At 35.4% G+C, this 24,174-nt stretch overlaps 1 protein-coding gene across 3 annotated transcripts; it reads left to right on the forward strand.

Moving 5' to 3' along the window:
- The first annotated feature begins 1,184 nt into the window (after positions 1 to 1,184).
- Positions 1,185 to 22,227, forward strand: LOC149081780 (DNA mismatch repair protein Mlh3-like). Of its 3 annotated transcripts, none has more exons than XM_089235544.1 (12): positions 1,185 to 1,347; positions 4,395 to 4,653; positions 4,782 to 8,191; positions 9,062 to 9,274; positions 10,238 to 10,302; positions 10,460 to 10,561; positions 10,688 to 10,754; positions 14,729 to 14,800; positions 17,743 to 18,008; positions 18,157 to 18,265; positions 19,747 to 19,898; positions 21,376 to 22,227. In XM_089235544.1, exons 2-12 carry the CDS (start codon positions 4,436 to 4,438, stop codon positions 21,424 to 21,426), a joined length of 4,725 nt encoding a protein of 1,574 aa, XP_089091670.1. In that variant the 5' UTR covers positions 1,185 to 1,347; positions 4,395 to 4,435; the 3' UTR covers positions 21,427 to 22,227. The 3 variants fall into 3 exon arrangements, with proteins under 3 accessions (XP_089091670.1, XP_089091669.1, XP_089091671.1); XM_089235543.1 differs by having other exon boundaries at positions 1,188 to 1,437; XM_089235545.1 differs by lacking the exons at positions 1,185 to 1,347; positions 9,062 to 9,274 and adding an exon at positions 1,348 to 1,437 and having other exon boundaries at positions 21,376 to 21,523.
- The last annotated feature ends 1,947 nt before the right edge of the window (positions 22,228 to 24,174 follow it).

The raw sequence follows: 24,174 nt of genomic DNA on the forward strand, positions 1-24,174 counted from the left end.
CGGACCAGGATCCTCACAATGAGCGTCCAGCACGATGCCCACACAGCAGCAAAGGGGAATCACTGCTTTAACCATTCATTCAACATTACAGAATTGATAAAATACATACTTGTCTGGGCTGAATGGGTACTTAGTTGCAGGTTTGCCTTTACAATCAAAGTTTGAGCTAATTTGTTATTGCTGATAAATAAAATTTACGGGACAGGCTGTTTTCCAATGCTGTATATATTTTTCATTCTCAGCGTTCCTTTTTTCTCCCAAAAATTTTCGTTTCAATTCACTGTGACCTTCTATTTTCAGCTTATTGGCGAACTTTTAGCAAGATTAGCAATCTAATAAGATTTGTTAAGAAGACACCAACGAAAACTTAATAAGAACTGTCAACTTTTTTGGCATTAGCTACCGATGTCATATATTTCTTGGTGCAGTCAGACCCCCGATATAACGATTTCTTCGATTTAACGATTTTTTCTGCCAAAAATGAAGAAACCCATATTTAATGATTTAATCTTCTCGATTTTTAACAAAGTTTTTTTTATAACTGTCCTTAATTTTTTCCCCCTTATTTCGCGTCACCTAAACTCCACAATGCATATATACATTAGATCAGTCAGCTTCACTTTTGACGCTTAGGAGGAGGGGCAATGTCCCCCCCCCCCTGGCCCCCGTATCTCCGCCCATGAGGAACTCATTTAACCTTGGAGTAGAAGCTTTTTACCTCCTCATCACGGATATGACAAGAACTACTTTCTTTTCATAGGGTTGCAACAAAGTTTCGTGGTGATCAAGAGAGAGGAAATAAAATAGATAGACTTGTTTTAATTTATTCCACTGATGTTTGGACGCATTTTTACGTCTTTGATCGTAGTGGCGTCCTAACGCATGGCCCACCCTGGCACTGCCCGTGGGGCCCAAAGAGAAGAGGGGCTCCACAAAAATGAGAACCTGTTCAAATTTTCGAGAATTCGCCATGTGAGGCTTCAGAAAAATCACTTGGCCTGGGGGGGGGGGGGGTGGCCATGATGCTCTTAAGACGGTGCTGCTTGATCATCCACACTAAAAGTCCCGCATTCGTCAGGATAACGTATGGTAAACAATATTCCGAAAGGAGAGTAATGGTCACGTGATGCAAGAGATCTCTTTTGATCAAATGAAAACGATAACTGAGAAGTCACAGCCGTCTGTAGTTATTTGTTGATGTTTGGGACGTCCGTATGTTGGTTGACATCTTTCGTATTTTAAGCGTTTGGAGTGTTTTATATCGCGAATCCGTTGAATGAATGGACCAGTTTCGCTATCGATGGCCCACTTTTAAGATTCTCCGATAGATAATTTGCGTTTTTTCAGGTATGGCGTTGATCAATCGCGAAGCTGAAATGCTTGCTGTGGGCGACTAGAACTTAACGCGACGGGATGAAATCTTCGATGAATATTAAGGTGCATCTCTCAGCTAACAATCAAATTGTTTTACTTCGCCTAGCCAAATGAAACGAAACATTGCAAAACAACACTGTCATTATCGGATTCGAAATGCTTATATGTTTCTAGATGCTAGTGCTAATGATTGAATGGATTGGATTCGCGCTGGCAAACAGGTCACCTCGTGCCATGATACTTAAACAGGTTTTGTGTCGCTGTTTAGTGTCGCCACCCCACGAGGGATGTGATGGATGTCTAGCCTAGATTCCCGAGAATTATGTACTTTTTAATCATTGCTCTATGCATCTACTAAAAAACAAATTTAAGGAACCGTTTAAAAGTCTTAGCATGGGGGCATTGATCAAAAACCATGTGTTGGCTGTAGTTGGTGGGTTTATTCTTATACTGGGGATTCATATAAGGCATATGCGTACCTCGTATTGCATTCATTCGAAAAGAGCATAACTTTGACCTGTCGCACGGGCAATTTACTACTGAATGAGTTGTGCCGAAAGTATGCGTGTGTGCCTAACAGTTTGTGGCATATCTTGTAAAGTGTGTGAATTTCTTTAGTGCCACCATCAGTTTTTGAAATTATGAGTGAATTGTAATGACTGAATATTGGTACTGTCGTAGGCCTGTTTCTCTCTGTGGCAATACTCTTTAACTGGGATACCTGGTATGGTAAGCGGATTGGGGGATCTAACAAAACCCATCTAATGCTACCACACTTGCAAATCATTTCTCAGGGGGGAATTTTTAACAAATTGGTACATGGAGGAATGCTTCATGGTAACTCTTAGGAGTGTCACAAATGTTTGTCTGAGGTATCTCTGTCCATATCATGATCTGTGTCTATTCAATGCCATGAAGCAGAGTTTTTTTTAAGACTATTCTGGGGAACCGTGGATAAACAATGACTAAGGCAAGGGAGGCACTATTAGAAAGTTTGAGAATCACTACCTTAATGTATATATGCTATCAGAGTTCTATTTGGTTTGTATTATGCTAGTGCTGCCATCTGTCTTCCATATCTTGAAGTGAAAATGGCAATGTGTAATTTTTAAGTTTGATTTTTTGAGGTTGGATTCTAGGTTTGATGATATTCAATCTTATTAAATGACTGATAGAGCATTTTTTCAATATGAGGTTCACAACAGGATAATTGAAGCTGAAATGCCTTAGGATAGTGCCAAATCAGTGAAATAAATGCCAAAGTTAACTGATTTATGAAGGTAAACTGGACAGTACATTTTAATGTGATGTATTTAACATATATCACACCTTGGCATCATAATATCTGGGAGTAATTGCGGCTTCTCCCAATATTTCTGGTGATAGAGTAGATTTACCCAATAATTCATGAATACACAACTCAGCCCCCCCCCCCTCTCAACTGCATATAAGATACACAGGACTTCTGTCAACCCTGGACCACCCCATCTAATTTGCGTTAGCGCATTATAAATCATAAAATGGTGCAGATTTGTTGTGCTTAGCACTTACAGAAGATTATAGCAAATGCATGCTGATTGCTAATAGACTTACAGGAAGCGGTCAAAATATGTTTATTGAAAACATTAAAAAATTCAATTATTTTCAATATTTATTTTAAGGTGTTGTGAATAAATAGCGCAGGTTAAGAAATCTGTATCAACTGTACGCTCATTGTGTTTCTGTGATACAAGTATATATACAAAAATAGAAAATAGTTCAAAGCGCAATTATTTTGTTTTTAATCTTTTCTCTTCCTTGTTGTATTAAAACATTGAAATGTTTGAAGGTTAGCCGAATAGATGCCAGAACTCTGCCGCTGGACTTATCCTAAGGGAACAAAGGTTAACTATGGCAGCTGCATAAATATTTGTTGATATACATTGAAACTCTTAAAAACGATGCTCTGAGGAATGTAGAGTGGTATTATTACACACGATTTATTGTTACAGATCGGAGGCTCTGACATGAAGGAGACATTGCAGGGGGGGGGGCTGAAGTTGCTGGTCATCCCATATATACAGGACTAAAGCGTGTACACAGAAGAGGGAGGATTGCATTGCATTGCTTCTTCAGTAATTATTGGGGAGCAGGGGGCTCAAATAACCTCACTCCCTAGATGCCAGCACCTATGTTATAGATGGAATATATTTAGTGCCATATTTACAGATGGGCTTAACGGGCTTTAGCCTAGGGTGGCAAGTTTGGAGAGGCGAAAATTTTTTAGCAATGAGTAGGTAAGAAAAATAGAAGAATGAGAGAAAGGCAGCAAATATTTTTTTCCCCACATTCGGTAAAACCGTAAATCTGTCTCTGCAAGAGAGTGAGGGACTATATCAGTGAGTGGCCAAATGAGTAACCTATAGAATTTGTGAACATGTAAGTGACCAAGAGAGTGACGTAGACAGCAAGGGACCAGGTCAGTGAACAGCCAAAACAGCGACCAAGCAAGTTTAGGACCAAAACTGTGCAAGCATGTGATCAATCAAAAGAATGGCCTAGAGAGCATGGGAGTGGCTAAAAGAATGATGTTTAGAGTGTGTAAACATAGGAGTTACCCAAAGAGTGACATAGTAAGCAAGGGGGGGACAGGAGTGAATGGCCAAGAAAGGTTGACCAAGAAAGTGTGCAAGCATGTGAATGGCAAAAAGAGTGACTTGGAGACAGAGACATATTTACAGGGGCGGAGGATGAGCAGGTGATAGCCTAGCACGACATATTTGTGTAATGAGTGGTTAAGAAAATTAGACTAGAATAGGAGAAGGGTGGCAAAAGTCTTATAACCCACATGCAACAAAATCATAAATCTGCATCTGAATATGTTAACATCAATATATAACATCACATGCTTGCAAAGTATGACTGAACCAGAAAATAATATCATTGTACAGGCATTTACCACATTACACAGGATTTCTTCAAAAACATTAAAGTTCTAAAATAATGTTTTGTTCAATATAATTTATCTTTTCCTCTTTCAGCTCACTCAAGCAACTATGATTTGCAATAAATAAGTGGGAATATGGAAATAGCGCAACTTCCTCTTGAAGTCGTCACAAAACTTCGCTCTGGGGTCTCTATAACTACAGTTGCACACTGCGTTGAAGAATTGGTCTTAAATTCCATCGATTCTGGTGCAAATTGCATTGCAGTTCGACTAAATCTTCCTTTTTACAAGATCCAGGTCATAGACAATGGCGATGGCATTCCTAGAGAACAAATGGAGAAAATTGGAGAGAGGTAGAAACTTCCATTTGATTATATGCTGATCTTGTGAGATATTCCCCATAGTTTACATTTCCATTTCATGTTTTTATAAATTTATAAAAAGATTTTTCAATTGATTTTTTTTTTTGAATCGTATCTAGATATGCAACTAGCAAATGCCATTCCTTGGAAGATTTGAACCATTTGAGTAGCCATGGTTTCCGAGGCGAAGCTCTTGCTAGTCTTAAAAATATCTCGTCTGTTATGATGGTAGAATCTCGCTATGCTTCTTTTAAAGAATCTTACAGTAGAATATTCACTGGTGGCCAGAGTTCAGGGGTTGAGAAATGCAGGAAAACTCGCTGTAGTAGAGGAACAACTGTGACCATTCAAGACTTCATGTACAACTTGCCAGTGAGAAAGCAGTGCATATCAGAATCCCTTGACCTTGAAGACTGTAGGAAATCATTAGAACGGATAGCTGTCGCTCATCCTCAAGTCTCTGTTTCACTGAGGAATGATGCCACTGGTGAAATATGCCTGGAAACCAAGAAATGTTCAACAATGGTTACATCATTTTCCTACTTATATGGCCGGGAGAAAACACTTTCCATGAAAGAGGCACATTTCAGCAATGATAACTATAAGCTCCATGGATTCATCAGTATAGAAGGGCATTCAAATAAAGAGTTCCAGTTTTTATATGTCAATAAGCGATTTATCAACAAGTGCAAAGTTCATAAAGTAGTATGTTCTATTCTTCACAAAGTGGTCTTATCAAGACAGAAAGCTGCGATGAAGGAGAAACATTATACTAGCAGTGGAGGGAGCCCAAGTAAAAATCAAACGATGTATCCGGTTTTTATTCTCGACTTCTCATGTCCTTATAGTGCTTGTGACATGATGTTCGAACCAAGAAAAACATCTGTGATATTTGCAGATGAAGACAAAGTACTGCAGTTCATAGAAGAAGCAGTGAATCATTTCCTTAGAGACTGTGGACTGCTCTCAGCTGTTGAGCCTCAAAAAGATGCCGAAAGTTCTCAGCGGTTTCAAAATATATCAGATATTGGGAAAGCCTTCCCAGCAAACATGGCTGAGAACATACAGGTTCAGGATGCAAAGAGAGCTTTGGTGTCCATTCCAGCTAAAAGGAGCAATGTCATTGCCAATAAGCACAGCCCAGTTAAGAAAATATGCAATGATCCAACTAGTCTCTTTGTTCAAACTGAAAATCATGATATAGGCACAAATGACCAAACCGTAGAAAAAGAAGAGACATTAGCTACCAGAAAAAATACCACACATGAAAATGTCAGTCTAAATGTTCTTGCTTCTACATCTGAGAGCATCGAAGAACAAGCTGGCAAAACATTATCTGAATGTACTGCTTTTTTGGCAAAAATAGCTGCTGACATGTCGTATGACAGAAGTCTTCCTAACAGGAGTGTTTTTCCTAATCCGAATCCAGTTATGCTGTTATCCCACCATAAGAGTATAGCTGAAGAGATTGTCGAATCCTGCAAAAACAAAGCAGCTCTTTCATCACTGAAAGAAAGATATCAGTTCAAAAAGCCTAAGATGACTTTGAGATCTAGAATAGAGTCAGAGGATAGTAAACAGTTCAAGATCAATAAGAACCTAGATCATAAGAAAAAATCAAAACTCATGAACTGCCACAATATTTCGGATATAATAACCAACAAAATAATCAAACCGATACAAAATTTAGAATCTGAACAAGTTGTTTCACATTCTGATAGGAGTCTGTGTACTACCTCAGAAACATCACAGAGATTCCATTTCACTGTGCCTCAAAGTAAAGAAGCTTGCAATTCAGGTTTGAATGTTGAAATGAAGAATGCAGAAAGAAGTTCGTACCAAGTTCATGAGATGATGTTGTTGGATAAAAATTCAAAACATGGGGAAAAGGCAATGGAAAAAGAAGTTCTGCATTCGATCATTGAGGAAATTATCTATAAAGATTCCGGTCGGAGTTATTATCAAGAATCTCAAGCTGGAACCTTTCAAAATTCAACAGAGAGTGGCAATGTTATCGAGAAAGCCGATTCTGCAAAACATTCTGATCCAATTGAGCAAGTTGAAAACCAAAAGCAAAGAATTGAAGTTAATGAGGGTAATCAATCTTGTAATACCAAATTTGAATTGGTAACCCTTTCATCATTTGTTAGCAAATCAAACTCCAAGCGAAGCAAATTTTCAAGGCGAAATTTGACTCTAAAAGAAAAATTACAATCAGCCCGTATGTCTCATTTCTCAGAGTTCAGGACATTTTCAAATCATGATGATAAGTCTCGTGACAATACCCAAACAGAAAAACGAACTGTGAGTACTGCTACTGAAACATGTAACGTGGATTCAAGCCAGGTTTGTCAGGTATCTGCTAATGACTCAACACATCAAGTTATTGAAGATTTTCCCAGTTCAGACAAACAGAGTGTTATGGTTAATAATGCTGGCGATTGCTCCGAATTATCATCAACTGAAACTCAAAACAAAACTTCTCTTTCAGATCCTGTTAGTGTACCCGAAACAATTTTGATCACAGAATCATCGGCAGAACATTTATTAAGTGATAAGGACTCTGTATATCAGAACATGCTTAAGCCCAATAATGAAAGTCGGCCCTCATCTTCAATATCTACTTGCTTGAAGGACAGTGGCGAACATGGTGCAGCAGACAAAAAGACTGATCATTCAAGGGAACTATTCACGAAATCTGATGAAGCTGATGTAAATATTCAGAATCACTCATCTGCAATCAAACCTGTAGAATCGCAAGCTGATTTATCAAAGCATTTATTACCAATTATTTCAACCAATCAAGATAATTCAGCAAGTAGTGTTGAACCAACACAAAACATTGATGATCTTTCGAATTCCCGCCAGAGTGTTATTCAGCTGAAATCTAAAATCCCTGAATCCATTGGGACAAGTATTGTTACAACTCAGCGAATTTCTCTGTCTAATGAGAAGACATCACCAGCATCAGGTTCAGAAAGTTCCAAGAAATTAAGGTTATCCGAACTTTCTTGGAGTAATTTCAGTTTTACCGATGGAGTTCTCATACCTCGTTATCCTTGTAAGAGTGCTGTAAGCTGGCCTCAATCTATGCAAGCAACTGATTCTAGTCAGAATGAAGTACAAGTGAATGGTGTCAATCAAGAACGACCCACTTATCCAGCGGACCCTGCAATGATAGAGAATATGCTTCTCGAAAGTGCTGTTGTTAGCACTCTTGATAGTATGATGTCAGCGTGTCAGAACATTCAATCACTCATTTCATCTGAAAAATATCCAGTCAATCAGGAGCTTCCTATAGTCAGCCCAGGAAAGGCTTGTAAAAGTCACAAGGAAGCACATTCTGAAGAAACAAAATTACCTCGGGAAACTCCAGTTCAAGAAACCAGATGGCACTCCAGGATAGATCCAGTGAACCAAAAAACTTACTTTTTTGATAAAGTGACTGGAAATTCATCTTACTTTCCTCCAGAATCCTCAGGTTATGGGCAAAAAGGTTCCTTTGCAGATCTAACGTTTACCAATGAAGGTAGGTATTTTGTAAACTATAAACAGTATCATATTCGTGATGCACACATTATACAGTTTTATTCTAACTCCTTACAAGTTCTGAATTTTAGAAAAAAGGAAAGGATTTTGACTTTGAAAGAGGGGGGGGGGGTCACATTTTAAAGCGAAATGGAAGGGAAAAAATGTATAATTGAAAATTTTCAAACCAGTTATTTGAAAAAAAAAAAAAAAAACCAGTGTATTGTCTTGTTCCCATATGTCCTGTTTGACCAAACGGGACACATGATCATATACTCATAACAGGAATTTTTTTCACATACAGTTATCAATTGGTTATTGTTATCAGAAAGCCAGAGTCCTGATGTGATCACATTAAGTGGTGTGCGCTGTTGTATTTTTTTTAATGTTTTATTTCTACATTTATACTATATTAATACATCTGTACTTTAAGTTTTCATGACAAGCTACAACTCAGTTGCAGACAATGAATTGATATTTACCCTTGAATACAGAGGCAGATTAAACGACGGATACACCGGGCCTCGAAAAACCTAAACTTTACACTTTTTTCTAATTTAAGGGGGGGCCCAATATTTTCCCTTGTGCTTGGTGCCTTAGCCGACTAAAATCTGCTTCTGCTTGAATACTAACTTTACTTCTGAGAAATGTGAATGTATAGGAAGTTAACATGCAGTTTTTATCAGTTTTTATTTTAGTTAGCATTCTAGGGTTAACTACTGCTTCACTAGTTTCACCAGAAGTAAAAAAATGATAGTGTTTCCATTATGTTTGTTCTTTGGTATAACTTATTTTTCAGTGAATACATTTTAAGTTTTCTGCCTTCATTTCTTATTTCACTCATTTCTTTCACATCAATGTTTTCAAACAGGCAGTCGTCCTTCTTCTCATTTCTTTCTAACTCATGATGCAGAAGCTTTCGTGGGATCTTCACTGACTCGAATGAAAGCTACAAAGTCTGTAACAAACTCATCAAATCATAAAGAGCTTATGTATCTTAGAGATAGTCTTCATGGCAGCACAAGTGTCAACAGTAATGAGGACACGAGAGTGAAATGGAATTCTCCTCTCGGTGAAGCAGAAAGTAAAAGAATATAATGAGCGATATTTTTTATAAATGTGGCAGCATAAAATATTTATTCCTTCAATTACCTGTTTATAGTTCCAATTTGTTCAGGCATATTATATTGAATTTTTCCTCTTACAAATATACAGTCAAATCTCGATAAGTCGAGTGTGCAGCGGCCAATGAAAAATGTCAAGTTATATTTAGACTTATCGAAAATTCAGATTTTAGAGTGGGAAAAAGAAAGATTTGTCAAAATTCGCTAGCAACTAATATTGTATTGCTAAAACCTGTTGAACTACTGGAGATGAAAAAATTTGAAATGATAAGTTATTCTAATTCAATCATATTCAATTACTGAATGAGAATATTTAGAAATGATCTATACATACCTACTTTATTATGAAAACGGATGCATACATGCTCGTGTAAATGAAAAATTGCAAATAAAGTGTATGTATACAAGGCTATTTTCTGTCAAAAAATGCATTGATTTTTGACTGTATCTCTCTTATTTGCCCTTCTTTTGGGAAAAGTTATTCACTTTTTGCAAGCAGACAAATGAATCTGTTAAATTAATCTGTTAAATTAATCTGCTAAATTCTATTGGTAATGCCAAATTAAATTGTTTTATGCTAAGTTCTATTGCTAAATGCTACATTCTGTTTTTAAATGCTTAATGCTGTGGCTAAGTGCTAAATTTCATTGCTAAAAGTTACTAATTAAATTTCTACATTCCCAGAAACTTTGACTTAAAGAAAGAAAACTTCGAGTAAAAGGAAAATTTTAACACTAAAATATGGAAAAAGTTCTTGGGTTCTGTGAAAACTTCAACTCTTAAGCAAATATTTGAGTTATCAGAGTTCGACTTATTGTGAATTGACTTTAGTTGAATCGTAATTACTAATAAATTCGTAAAATATTGTGCCTTTGCTGTATTATCAAACATGAGATCTAATTCTCTAAAATTTTTATTTGCAGGTCATGTAGTAGAAGACTTATTCAGTAGATGGGAGAACCCCATGTTTAATAAAGCCATATTTGAAGTAAGTTCCCTTTCATGCAGAAGCTATGATAATGTGGTTATTTTAATGTTTTTCATCACTTCAAAGTATTGCTGCATTTTTATGTCAAATGATTTCCCATCACCTTTTCAATGCAAAACAAAACAATGTGATATTATTTTCATGCTTCTACTTTCAGCTTGATACCGCTAACAATATGGCACCAACTCAATATCAGAAATCAATATATAATATCTTAAACAGGCACAGGTTTTCCAAAGAAGCATTTCAAACTCTGCAGGTGAATTTAATTTTTTTTTTTTTTGCAAATATTAAAGTTAATTTTTAGTTTGTATTGTAAAAAGCTCTGATTTTTAATTTTAGAGTATTTTTAGAGTATCTAATCTTTTTCTGTTATTTTTATCAGGTGATAGGACAAGTTGATCGGAAGTTTATTGCTTGTTTAGTTCGAGATGTCAATGAAACATGTCGAGGTATTTTTTTAGTTTTATCATTTCATGATTTTGCTCTTGAAGTTTTTCTATTTGTGTTTTCATTGAAATATTATGGGGTATTTATTTTTTTTTTCTTCAGTGAAACTTCAGTGTAAAGCAGAGATGGCGCTGTACTCTAATTTACCTGGGTCCCAGGTTTTCTGAAAAATCTGGGTCCTTTTTGAGTGAAAGTGGGTTCCTCACAAAAAAATTAATCTTGAAGAAAAAGTATGGTCTCTCCCTCCCATAATTCACTGGTATATACATGAATTTTTTTCAGCATACCCCAGATCTTTGATCACCTGCTTATATCTCTTCATTGAGACAGAGCGGCGGGCCATGTTCTGTGTGGAGAAAGAGGTATCTCTGTGAATCAAATAATTCATTTCTAAAAACATGTTCTATCCAAAGAATCATTTACTCATAGTCAACTAGTGGGAAAAGCTTGCAAAGAAGCCCATTAACACTGAGAATTAGACATGGAATTTAGAACATCTAACAAATTTTAAACAAATATACCTACCATTTCTTTGATCACCTGCTTATATCTCTTCATTGAGACAGAGCGGCGGGCCATGTTCTGTGTGGAGAAAGAGGTATCTCTGTGAATCAAATAATTCATTTCTAAAAACATGTTCTATCCAAAGAATCATTTACTCATAGTCAACTAGTGGGAAAAGCTTGCAAAGAAGCCCATTAACACTGAGAATTAGACATGGAATTTAGAACATCTAACAAATTTTAAACAAATATACGGTCTCTCAATCCTAATATAACATTCCCATTTAGAACATTTTCCCACTTAGAGTTGGAACCACGAAAATAAGTCTTACTAAGTAATGCAACTGCTTGCAACGTTTTTATGACGGTTTTTTGAAAAACTTTATAAGCAAGATCCACTGTAATTAAAAGTTAGAGGCACACATTTATATATTTACTAATAAATCAATCTATAAATTCCGTTCTGATTGATTTTCCGTTTCGTTAAAAAAAAAATCTTAGGTCTATCAATAATATCTTCTAATTAAATTTAAAGCAAGTGTCAGATTCTCTCTCCCTCTCTCTCAGACACTTATCTTCTGATTCCCTATTTATATAGATCCTTACGAAGAGATTTCCTGGTAGAATGATTTCATGCTCTCTCTCTGATGGTCCACCACTCTGATCTGTTGCCTTTTAATTGCCACATATTTTCACAAGTGAATATGGGAGCTATGTATGTCAGATTTGTGTTGGTGAAACTTAACAATGTGCTTGTGTGTGTGTGTCCAGTATTTGGCATGTTTTGTGTTCAGTAGGTGGTGCCATCTATCTAGGGCTGCAACTAGATCCTTATTCAAATGGGGCAAGCATGCATTTTGACACCCTGTGTAATGTAGAGAAGAAGCAGTTATAAAGAGTGAATTTGGCGCCCCCAAATTCCAGTCCAGTGCCTGGGGCACCAGAGACTCGCCTGCTCCCCCCCCCCCAAGTTGAGCCCTGCATCTATCCTCAAAATTAGTAATGTGTGGATTTGAAATTTAATGTACACATATTTGTGTTGTCGGTTTGTGTGATCATCCTGACAACCAGAGCCTTTTTTCAAAGGAATAGCCAACTCAAAATTAAAAAATCTTAGAAAATCATATTTTTAGCCGATTACCACTGTGCAATCGCGGGTTCCAAACCCGGATTTTTACCAAGGGCAAAATCTGGGAGGGAGGGGGGGGGGCATGAACTCCCCCCAAAAAAAAAATTATAAAAAATTTGTAGAAAATTAAAATATTGGAAAAAAAAATATTCTTATACTATCTTGTTAATTTAAAATTCTTTTTGAGTGTTAGTGACACAATTTCTGTGGAAGAAATCCTTCTGCCCCTCCAAAAGCCAATTCTAAGTACACACTCATGATTTTCACGATGCGAAACGGTGACTACCACATAGCATCTAGATGACAAAACTGTGGATATTCAAGGTAGAGTTCTTACAGATTCTTTTTTTTCTGAATGGTCTCGTAAAATGTTTTACAATTTGAATGGGCATTTCAATCCTTTACGATTTTTCAAAAAATACTAATTTGCAATTTTGTAGGAACAAGGTGAATTTATGACATAGACGCTGTCTTTAAATGCCGGCAGATAGCCGAGAAAACACCGTAATTTCTGGTATGTAACTAGAGGGAAGAAAATCTGCAGAGGAATAAAAAATCCGAAATTTGAAACTTCTCTGTACACGGCCCCTCATTCAGGGAAACTACTAGATATCTGTCATCTTATTCTTCAACAACCTGCGTGAATATCAATACAATACAGTACAGTATACAAAGTAGTAAAACCACTTTTTCAAGGTCGCGTGTTCATGATAGATGGTAAAAAGAAAAAAAAGGAGGGAAGGTTTTTTTCTTTTTCATTCCTCTTGGAACTAGGAAAAAATGCATCCCAGAGGACGAGTGAACCAAATTTTTTAACAATTTTTTCCTTTCCAAAAAATTCCGGGTATTTGATGCACTATAGCGCTTCATTGGCATCTCTGTAAAAAGATGATTTTTCTCAGTTAATAAGACACTTTCTTGATATTAATGCCCAGATAAACTTGGATAGGAAAGTTTTCTGGTCTCAACTGGGAATCAAACCCCAGTCCTCTAGTGAGATAGCACTAACCAAGACACTGACACTACCACTTACAGACAGGGCCGTCTGAAGAGCATCATGGGCCCCCGAACCAAGTGATTTTTCTGAAGCCTTACGTGGCAGATTCTCGAAAAATTCAACTACTTTTCATTTTTCTGAGGCCCCTGGGCCGAGCCCGGGTGGACCCATGCATTAAAAAGGCACTGCTTACATAGACACTAACTTTCCTTATAATACACACAGTAGCTTCATATATGTGCCAAGCTGTTTGAATCTGGTCAGACTCATAACATGTATTCTTGAAGGACAATCAAAATCAGGGGTGTATGCAAAGTTGACCTTTGGGAGCAGAAGAAAAAAATAAATTTTGAGTTATTAGCCTTCAAATAGCATTGAAATTGATAAAAATTGATTATAAAATATGAAGGTATTTTCTTTTGATATTTCAATTTTTTCGTAAAAATATTTTTCTTTTAAAAATAAATACATCGTCTTGAGGGGAGGACAGATGATACCCTTCTGATCCCAATGTGTTGCAGGAGGTGAGGGGCAGAGCTTGTTAAATTTTGCTGAGAAGGGGAGTCAGAAATGGCTAAAAATCTGTTGGCTTAATACTTGAAAGGAAAGACAAATCAGTGTCTCCATAGTATGTTTGACAGCTTGCTTTTCGGATTGCAATATGACCAGGTACGATCCTTGATGGAGTACACCCAAAATGCTGTATTTTTCTGATATTATCAGCATAGGTGGAGATAGACTTTAAAGTCTGGGGAGGGGGCACAGCCATTATTGCTGGGGGGCACGATGATGATGATGATGTCAATTCATATATGCACGTATACATTAGATCAGTGTACTCCACCTTTGATGCTGGGAGGGGGGCAATGACCCCCATGCCCCCCCCCCCATCTCGCCCCATGATTATCAGGTTAAATATTCCATTTTTATCGCATCTATACATAATTTATTTGGTTGTATTCAAATCATGATTGGGTTTGAAATTGATTAATTCAAGTTTTATTCGAGCAAAGATGTCTTCGGTTGTATGTGTAATACCAAGAGGTGTGATATTTTAACTGAAATGAATCATGAAAGTAAGCCATAGTAATGATGAACATGAGTGAGAAAGATTTCAGACAGGTTTTTGTTTTTACAGACCAATAAAAACAGACTAAGCACTGGATGTACTGAAAATAGTTCATTGATAACATCATCATTCATTTATCTGTGTCATCTTTTTAAATCATCATAACACTTTCATGATTATTTCCATAAATTATGTTCCTGAATTCCATAGGGTTCTAATCTCGATGTGAAATAAATGTATATACATATAGTGTATTTGTATTTTCTCTATCATTCTAGGTAAAAATCTACTCGTTTTGTTTGATCAGCATGCTGTACATGAAAGAGTGAGGCTTGAGCAACTTTATAAAGGTCAATATAACTAATTTGATGTGCATTGAATTTGATCAGTAATGTTATTATTTTGTGTAAACACTAGTTTGTTCAGGCTGTACAGGGGTGGCTCTGAATTTCTACTAATGTGAGGAATAGAAGGCAACTTCTCGGCTCCCCTCCAGTATAAAAGTCATCACAGCTTTGATAACTTGCGGATTCGTACACTTCAATGCATAATAAAAAATAATATGGGCAATTCAGTTGTTAAAGCTCTTACCTAGGCTTATATTTACTCACTTCTTTATATAAACTAACACATATTTATATCTGGTTGTCTGTGTGTCCTCAGTTAATCAAAATCCCTGGTATAAAAATTACAGTTTTCTCTGCAAACTATTCCAATGGTTATGTACATCTACAGTTTGAATTTTATAGACAAAACATTTCGAAGTTTTCTGTAGTTATTATTTTCTTGTATCTCTGAAGGGTTTCTAACAACCTGGAAAGTCAAGGAAATTGTAGAGTATTTGGCAAAAATTAGGTAAAATATGCAAATAGAGTAGAGCGCTGATTATCTGAACCTGTTGGGACTGGCCCTAGTTCGGATAATTGGACAGGTAACTTAAGTGATGTTCCTCACTATACTAATACAACTATTGAAATATATATTTTTTATGCATAACAGTTTTTTAATACAGAAAATGTATGTTTTTATCAAATTTAGTAGTGGATAGGTAGATTGAAAAAAATATTGTGTGTGCACAATTTTCCTTCACACTTTATCCAGGCTTAGAACTGGCAGCTGTTAGTGCAGGTGTGTTTAAAAAATTTTTTTCATCTTTTTAACATTTTTTTGTCCTTTTCATCTTTTATTTATTTATTTTTTTTTACTTTTTTTATGATTTAAAATTTTTTTTTCTATTATTTTCTGAACTGCAGGAATTAAAATTTAAGCAAAAAAGTTTTCGATTGGTTTTTTTCTACGAAGAAGACATTCTTTTCAATTCTGCCATATCACGAATTCCTCTTAAATACATTAGTTGAATAGAATCAGCATTATCCTGTCATTCCAGCCATTTCATAGCTGTTTCCAAACATTCAAAGGCTTCATTATGTGATAGACCTGGGTGATTTTCAGAAATTGGTTGACCAGATGAGCGTTTTTGTAAAAACCACATGTACAAAACCTTTATCAACTTTATCATTGAAAGATCTTTTCATAGATTTTCGTTCTAAGCTTCCTTGCTCACTTTCAAGTGCTGTTACAAAATTTATAATGGAATCTCCATCCTTTTTCATTTCTGATATCGTAGACTTTTCTACACCATACTTCAATGCTAATTTTATTCCTGCTTCGCCATTTTTAAGCCTCTTCAATATCTTTGCTTTTCCCCCCACCCTAACAAAAGGATAATCCTTTTTCGCTTCCCATACATCTTATTTTCACCTTAGTTCTAAATGAAATGAACCAGACTTTAACAGATCGTGAGTGCAATAATAAACTTTTGCAAGGAACCTGTCACTCAATGGAAATTTCCACTGCGAATGGGACGAAGGAAGAGTCCACGGCAAGGTGGGGGGTTGTAAGGTAAACAGGAATTCTGTTGTCTTGACTTTGATTTCACCTCTTTTTCTCAAGCCCTTATTCTAGAGATATTTGATGGTGGATGCTTGCACTAATTGTGACCAGGTAGTGTGAGTTGGGAAGGCAGTTAGAGTTATGGAAAATGAGGTGGCACTTAGAATCTGAATCATCCTGCAGAGAGAAATTCATATATTTTGTTTTAGATATATGTTAATTTGAAGGTCATTTGCCAAAAATCATTCACGAACTCGAATTAAATTATGATTAATTGTGTTAGTGGCGGTCTGTTGATGAATATAAAAGTACTGTATACATTGGCAAATGTGATTATTTTGCCATTTAAATTGAGGTTACAAAAGTCATTGATGAATATTGCGAAAATTAGAGGTCCCAAAATTGTTCCCTGAGGAATGCCCTTTTTTGTTATCATTGGACTACTAACACTTTTCCCACATTTGACTATTTCAGTTCTATTAGTAAAGTAATAGCTGAAAAGATTATATGTATTTCCTCTAATGTACCATATGTATAGAGTTTGTCAAGCAAAATGCTATGATTAATACTGTCAAAACATTTGCATTGAAGTGTAAAATGTCAATTCAATTGTTTTTGGCATAATCAGATGCCCCACTTAATCGGATACTGTGTGCTGGAATCTGAATATCTGATTAAGTGGAGCCGACTGTATTTCACTCAAAATCAACTTCATTATGGTTTCAAACTTATCACAAGGCTTTTTTTCTCTCTCTCTCTTTGAAACATCTCCTGCTCCCTCTCTGAGAGTGGTGAAGAAATTTCTGCTATGGCCACATTCTGTGTGACACAAAAGTTTAGTGCAGTAAATGCCTTTTCAGATTGAGTCACCAAACTGAATTTAATTTATTAATTATAGTTAACTTTTATTTTTGTGGGCGCCTCATTAGCTGTGCCGTCTTAATGCATGGTCCGGGGACCTCACGAAAATCAGATCTAGTTAAAATTTTCTAGAATTTATCTGGTAGGGCCTCAGAAAAACCTTTTGGCCCAGGGGCCCTTGATGTTGTTAAGACGTCCCTTGATGCTGTTAAGACGGCCCTGCTTGTTAGGTATTTTGCCTGTTGTAACCATTGTATTTATTATTCTTATGCAATGAATAAATCCTCATAAGTGTATTTATTTTATAGTTGTATTAACAGCATCATATTAAGAGAGAGAGATACAAAACCACAACATAAATTTGGTGTCTCCAATAATGATGCTGCTTCTGAATATATAATGTTAATTCCTATACAGTGATATTTTTTCTTGGTGTGTGCAGAGTATTATATGGAGATTTCACTATATTTTTTTTGTTATTCAAAAGTTTGTATTGGAATGTATGTAAGATGTTTTTAAATTTTTTTGCCTCCTTCAGATATCATGGAAGTGAATGCATTGGGAGATGGTGAGTCGAAAATGAAATCATCTGAATTGGATGCTCCACTCGAGATAGAGTTTAAATCTAACGAAGCGAGACTGCTCAGAGCCTATGGTAGTCGTTTGATGCAGATTGGAATGAAAATGTGCCCAAAGCAAGGTTTTATAGATGTGTTCAAATTTTATTCTGTTCCGACTTGTATCATCGAAAGAGTTATGAATGAGAAGAAGAAAAATACCTCAAGCACATCCATTACAGTTGAAGTTAGTGTTGAAATATATATTTTTACTTATTTATTTAATATTTTTTATGTAAAAAAATAACTAGATTTTAGTTGGTAGTTTTGATATGAAAGTGAAAATGTCTATTTTTTTAAAACAAATAATACAATTAATAATACCTCATTTCTAGAATATCGTAAAAGAGTGGTTGGTATCATTGGAGGAAACAAGATCGTTTACTACATCTACTGTTTTGCCAAAAACTCTGCAGAGTATATTAAACTACAAAGCTTGTAAAGGTAATTATACCATGTTCAATTTTATTTGCTTATTTATTGTTATTTTTTTTGTATTGATTTTGTCGGTTTCTTTCTGTTAACATAATTTCTGGAAGAAGCGCTGCAGTGTTTTCATATGACTGAAAGTTGTATTTTGAGGTATGATGCCTCAAAATAGACTTTTTCGGGTTCCTAGTGACCTAGAAATGTAAAACATTAAGCAAAAATCAGGGAATAAGAAAATGCTCAATAAAAGTCAAGGGAAAAATTTTATGAAGAAAAGAAACTCGAAAGATGTTTGGAAGGTTAAGATTTCGAATAATATTTCTTCTGGAGTTTTGGGCCGGAAGAGTCAGAGAAATGATGAAGCAGATTCTACTGGAAACCCAGTTTTTTTGCCTCTTGTATCAATTGAATTCTACTACTAAACCACACATGAACTTTGTAAATATTCTTCTAGGAACTTCTAATGGATTAGTACATGTTGGAATGCACTGTGTAATTAACACAAAGTTTGTTCCTCAGGAATTCCTGTTATGTTTAACAACTGCTGCCACCTGCCTTCCAAATTTGGAAGCAAATAGCTTGACATGTTATTTGCCTGTTGTATTATGAGTGAATTTTTAATTGTTGTAGACCTGATTGCTCTCTGTGTAGAGACTTGGCCGAATTCTGTATACAGTTATATTTTTTCTCAATTTTATGTTCTTAAATTGTCCATTAAAAATTACATTTACCCCAAATTATTGTGTGCATATGTCTGAGAAGCATCCTTTGTGAAACAGCATAAACTATTTTTACCACCAAGAATGTATTAAAAGAGAGGTTTCTCTGGGCAAAACGCTGTCGTTGGTGCAAGTTCATTTTTCCCAACATTAGTGGTTGGCATCATCAGGTGTTTGAATTGTGTTACAAGGATACTACACATTCGATGATTCTTTTCTTAGCTACAAGAGTTCAATTTTTTCAACCGCTGACCTACAAATGAGTGCAATGTGCACTTATGTCTTTTCAGTCTGTTAAGCACTCCTTTGTTCTTGACATTAGAGATGTTGAGAGAAAATAAAATCTTACAGACTATGGCTCTCGGCCCCAAGAACATTTTCAGTTGATAACTGTCGAAATAATTTTATGAGTTACTAAGAATCAGTGTTCACCAATATGCATCTAGATTCAGGTATCAAAATTCAATTTTAATCCTCTAAATTTCATTGTGGAGAGTGAAAATACTCTTTCAAATTTTATGTGTAATTTTTTTAATTGAGTTATTTCTCACTGATTAAAAAGACCTTTTTACAAAATCAGCCCTTAAAATTTTGGACACGAGTGAAATTACTCTACAAAATTATTTTTTTTCGAATAACATTTCTAAGAATGTATATTTCTTTTTAATATTGGGCTTTTTTATTTGTAAGATAAAATCACTAAAAAACCTTCACACTGCTTTTTGCTAAATACTGATGTACTCAACGAATCAAAAAATACCTTTCGTGTTTTTGTAGGGGCAGTGAAATTTGGTGATACTTTGAGTCATACTGATTGTGTCTCATTGCTGCAGTCACTTTCAACGTGTAAACTTCCTTTTCAATGTGCCCATGGGAGACCTTCCCTTGCTCCTATCTTAGATGTCAACCAAGTATCCGCTACTAAAGAGGTTTGTAACAATTTGTTGATAAAACATGTCTTTGAGATTCATCATTATATATTTTCAGCCATTACAGTATACATTCAAACCTCTCCATCTTGAAACTGACAAGACCAAAAAATTTAGAGATAGTTTTTTATTTAAGAAAAGAAAAACACACAAACTCCGAAAATGGCAAAAATTTCAATTGAGAAAAACTAAAATACTGTACAATATTATACTACATACTAATGAAATTATTAGTTAAGTTATACAATCATGTTCAATTACACTAAAATATGTTTGAATGTTTTTTTGTTCGATTCAAATTTTATTCACATACTTTATTTAAACTAATCCGTTAGCTTATAGATTGATGCATATATTATATTTTTTGCTCCTTGAGAGCCTTCACAATGTGATCTATACTAGCAAGAACTGCAAATATTTTGAGTTGCATCTTCTCCGTTTGCTCCAGAAAATGACACAGTATTTTTACAGGATGTTTGGCATTTTTCACTTTTTCTAGTTTCTCTGCATCATCTTCTGCTTTATTTTCATCACCGTACATTCAGCAATAATTTCGGTATGCTTTGGTAAGTTAAGGTGTCGCAAGATTTGTAGTGAGCACTATCCATTTCCACAAAATCAGAAAATGAAATTTTTTAATTCAGGTGTTTTTTTCCAATTCCCCAATGTTCGGAAATTTCATCTTCAGCATTGTTCTGAGAATTTTTGAAATTCAAGTGAATCTGAAGATCTGATCCTTCATCATGGAGTTGACTGCAGTTGATCACGCTTATGACATTCCCATTTAGAACGTTTTTCCGCTTAGTACGACTTATTTTCGTGGTCCAAACTCTAAGTGATTCTCATTAATATTTCCCGTTTAAAGCATTTGCCCGCTTACATTTTTTTATGACAATTTTTTTGCAAAACGTTATAAGAAAAATCCACTGTATTTCCAAACCCAGCTTTCTTGATGCAATTTTGAATTTTCTGTTAGCTGACTTTTTGCCATGCTAAACAAGTCATCCAGATGGTATTCACCTCTCCTCCGTTAGTTATAGCATCTGCTTATGACTCACAAGATTCATCAACATAATAGGTTGTAATAAAAATAATCCTTTCTTATCAGTTTCTTTCGCCTCCAGAAAAATGTCAGATTTGCACAGAAGAAAGATAATTTCATTGTGACTTCACCTTCGAAATAGAGAGTTTTCGAAAATTACTTTGAGACAGAAAGATGAAAACACATTGATTTAGTGCAGTTAAATGCAAGGATTTTTTTTCATTTTTAAAGATATAGTTGTTTTTTTTTTGAGAAAGTTTTCAAGAAAGAGAGGTTTGACTGTATTTACTTCAGGTTATCACTAGATGGTATTATGTTAGATATATGCAGTGTTGATCTTGCAATATTGTAAAATCACATCGGCTTATATAATTATCTTTTAAAAGCTCTTATAAAAAGTAAATGATAATTGTACTCAAAACTTATCATTTCCAGGTGCCAAAACCGAAACTTTGGAAACTTTTGCAGCATCGGAATGCTGTGTGATCTTCATTCTAGTCAAATATACGGAAGAGAAACCAAAACAATGCATTTCATTTTGTTTTTATAAGTCATGTAAATAATAATAATTTCAGAGATGTAAACATGTGTGGTATGTTTTATCATCTATATTGCAAGTTATTTATTGTCAGTTATTGTGCAATGGTGTTTTTTTTTTCATTCACAAAGTTTTTGTGTGTAGAAAGATATTGTTTTTGTGTGAGAATAGCCGCTAATATATGTAAAACAATGTACGCTTTAAGGATCTTAGTGATAGAAAGTTGCTTGTACGAAATAAGTCAAACATGTTTGTTTTTTTCTTGTTTTGGATGTAATTTCTAAAGAAAAATCAACTTGCAAAAATGTTGTGTTTGCACGTACAAAACATGTTTTTCAAAACCCTTCCCCTGATCCTCATAGAAACTACAGGCGAGTCTTTTTATAACAAAGTTCCATCAAAAATATGTTTTATAGGAAATTTGTTTTGATATAGATAGATATAATTTTCAACTTTTCACTGTAGAGTAAATTAACTCAAATTTGGCTGTTCTGGTCAAAATTTTGTTAGATTGAAGTTTGTTATATAGAGACTCTTCTGTATGTGCGTAAAATGCATTTGCTACATGGATACTGGAAAACAACACATAAATGAATTTGAAATCATCTTATAGAAGTAATACAAATCTTTTTGGAAGAAAAACTCGTCTCGTGTTTTGTTTCGAATCCTTTATGTTTTGATTGTGCAATTACGTGTAAATAATGTGTGAATACTTTCATGTTGTCAATAAAACGTTTATTTATTGTTGATTTATTGCGTTCTTTTAATCTTTTTCAAAGCCATAGCTGGGAGAGCAGACATCTTCCTACATATTTTTTCTCTTCAAAATTACTTTCCTTTTTTGTAAACCTCTTCCTCCAAGTACTTGCCTTTTTTGGTCAATTCATTTCATTCAGTTCTTTCCCAAACTTTGTATACTTCTTCCTACACTCAAACTCAAAAGTTACGCAGCAAACTGATAATTCTCCATTGCAACGGTATGATGATCTGGACAGAAATTGCTATTGTCTCCTGCATCCATCTTCATGTCTTCACTAGAGCTTCAGAGATGGTAGTGTACTATTGAGATGACATTCAATGCAATGCAAAAGTTAACACAGTTTTTCGTTGCGAACATTATGTTCAGTCTGAAATGCTAACTCTTATGGAATAGACACCCATTCCTTTTGACTTGAACCCAGTGGAAAATATATTAGACTAGATTCAAAATTTTCAATGGGATGGATAGGATGGACCATGAACTTTTAGTACACCGCCAATCGACTGCTTTTACAAGGGGGACACCAGTATCGATTGGTGAGGGACAATGCAAGGTTATAGTGTCGCAGGGAATTTTTCTCTAATAGGGTTGTTACTAAATGGAATAGCTTATCCCCGGAGGTAGTAAATTGTAACACAATTGACACGTTTAAAAAGAAATACGATAAACATGTTGGGGTAAATCGAGAAGCTGTCCATTCTTAGAATAAGACAACCATAGGTATTCTTTATGGGCATTGTATAATATTTTATCTTGTGTAGATATTGTTTATAATTTGTGTTAATTGCATTTTTAATTGGGTTGCTGTTTTTTTCTTTTTTTTTAAATATATGACATCCATATTTTTATGGGCATCTTTTTATCAGCCACCTCGTTAGCCTTTTGCCTGTTGTGGCGTTGTATTTGTATTAGACATCCATGGAAAAATATTCAACTGCTCTCCATGACTGTTACCAAAGATTCTGTGAACTGCAAACAAGTTTTTGGGGCCATTCAAGTATTGCGTCAGCATCAGTAAGAGGAGGTTTTGGATCCGCTTTTGATGATGGGGAGGGGGTTTGAATGATTCTTACGTCATCAGCCACCCTTTATAAAAGTATGAAATATTCTCAGTGGCACCTTTACTGGGAATGCCAAAAACAAGAAAAACCTTTCCCTAGTTTGTGAGTACCTGAACTAACATTCTTCCCCTAACAGTCACTCTATAGATATCCCTTTCTAGTAGACCTCTCAGACTGCCTCCCTTCCACGCCCTGTCTTACTTATGGGGGAGGGGTCAGCTAAACTTTTGTGTCAACTCAGCACGTCACATGCGCTGTCCTTGAGTGATTTGCTGGACTTCCATACATAATGTGGATGTATGCTCTTTGAATGGGAGGAAAGCAACCACCTTGCCATTGACTAATCAATGTCTGTGGAACTTACAGAAACCATGATGAAGAACTCAATGCTCAATGCTTCACATCAACTAGCAATGGCTATCTATCTACTCTTTTAATTAATGCTTAACTTAAACTAGCAATTAATAAGCTTAAAACACAAGCTAAAAATATAATGTGTTCAGTCTATAATCATGTGAAAAATAATCACTATACAGCAGTATCAGATGGTGGTGGTCAGACTCCCTATGTATATTCTCCAAGGACAGTCTAATCAGGGGAGTATGCAGGATCGATCTTTGGAGAGGACACAGAAGGCTTGCGGGGGGCGTGTGTCACTATGAATTCTTAGAGAAATTTTGAGTTTTTAACCTTCAAATAGCATTGAAATTAACAGAAATTGATTATAATTTTTAATTATAATATATAAAGGTGTTTTCTTCTGGTATGTTTAAAAAAAATATTTTTATGCACAGAAAATTAATTTTTGATCGTCAGGGGGCCTTCTCTGCTTATGTCTCTGAACCAAATATGTGTTGGGGGGGGGGGGGGGGGGC

The sequence above is a fragment of the Pholcus phalangioides genome, unplaced genomic scaffold (assembly GCF_987345545.1).
Source record: "Pholcus phalangioides strain wild (caught in Gottingen) unplaced genomic scaffold, Ppha-v1.0 ptg000009l_1, whole genome shotgun sequence".
Classification (NCBI taxonomy): Eukaryota; Metazoa; Arthropoda; class Arachnida; order Araneae; family Pholcidae; genus Pholcus; species Pholcus phalangioides.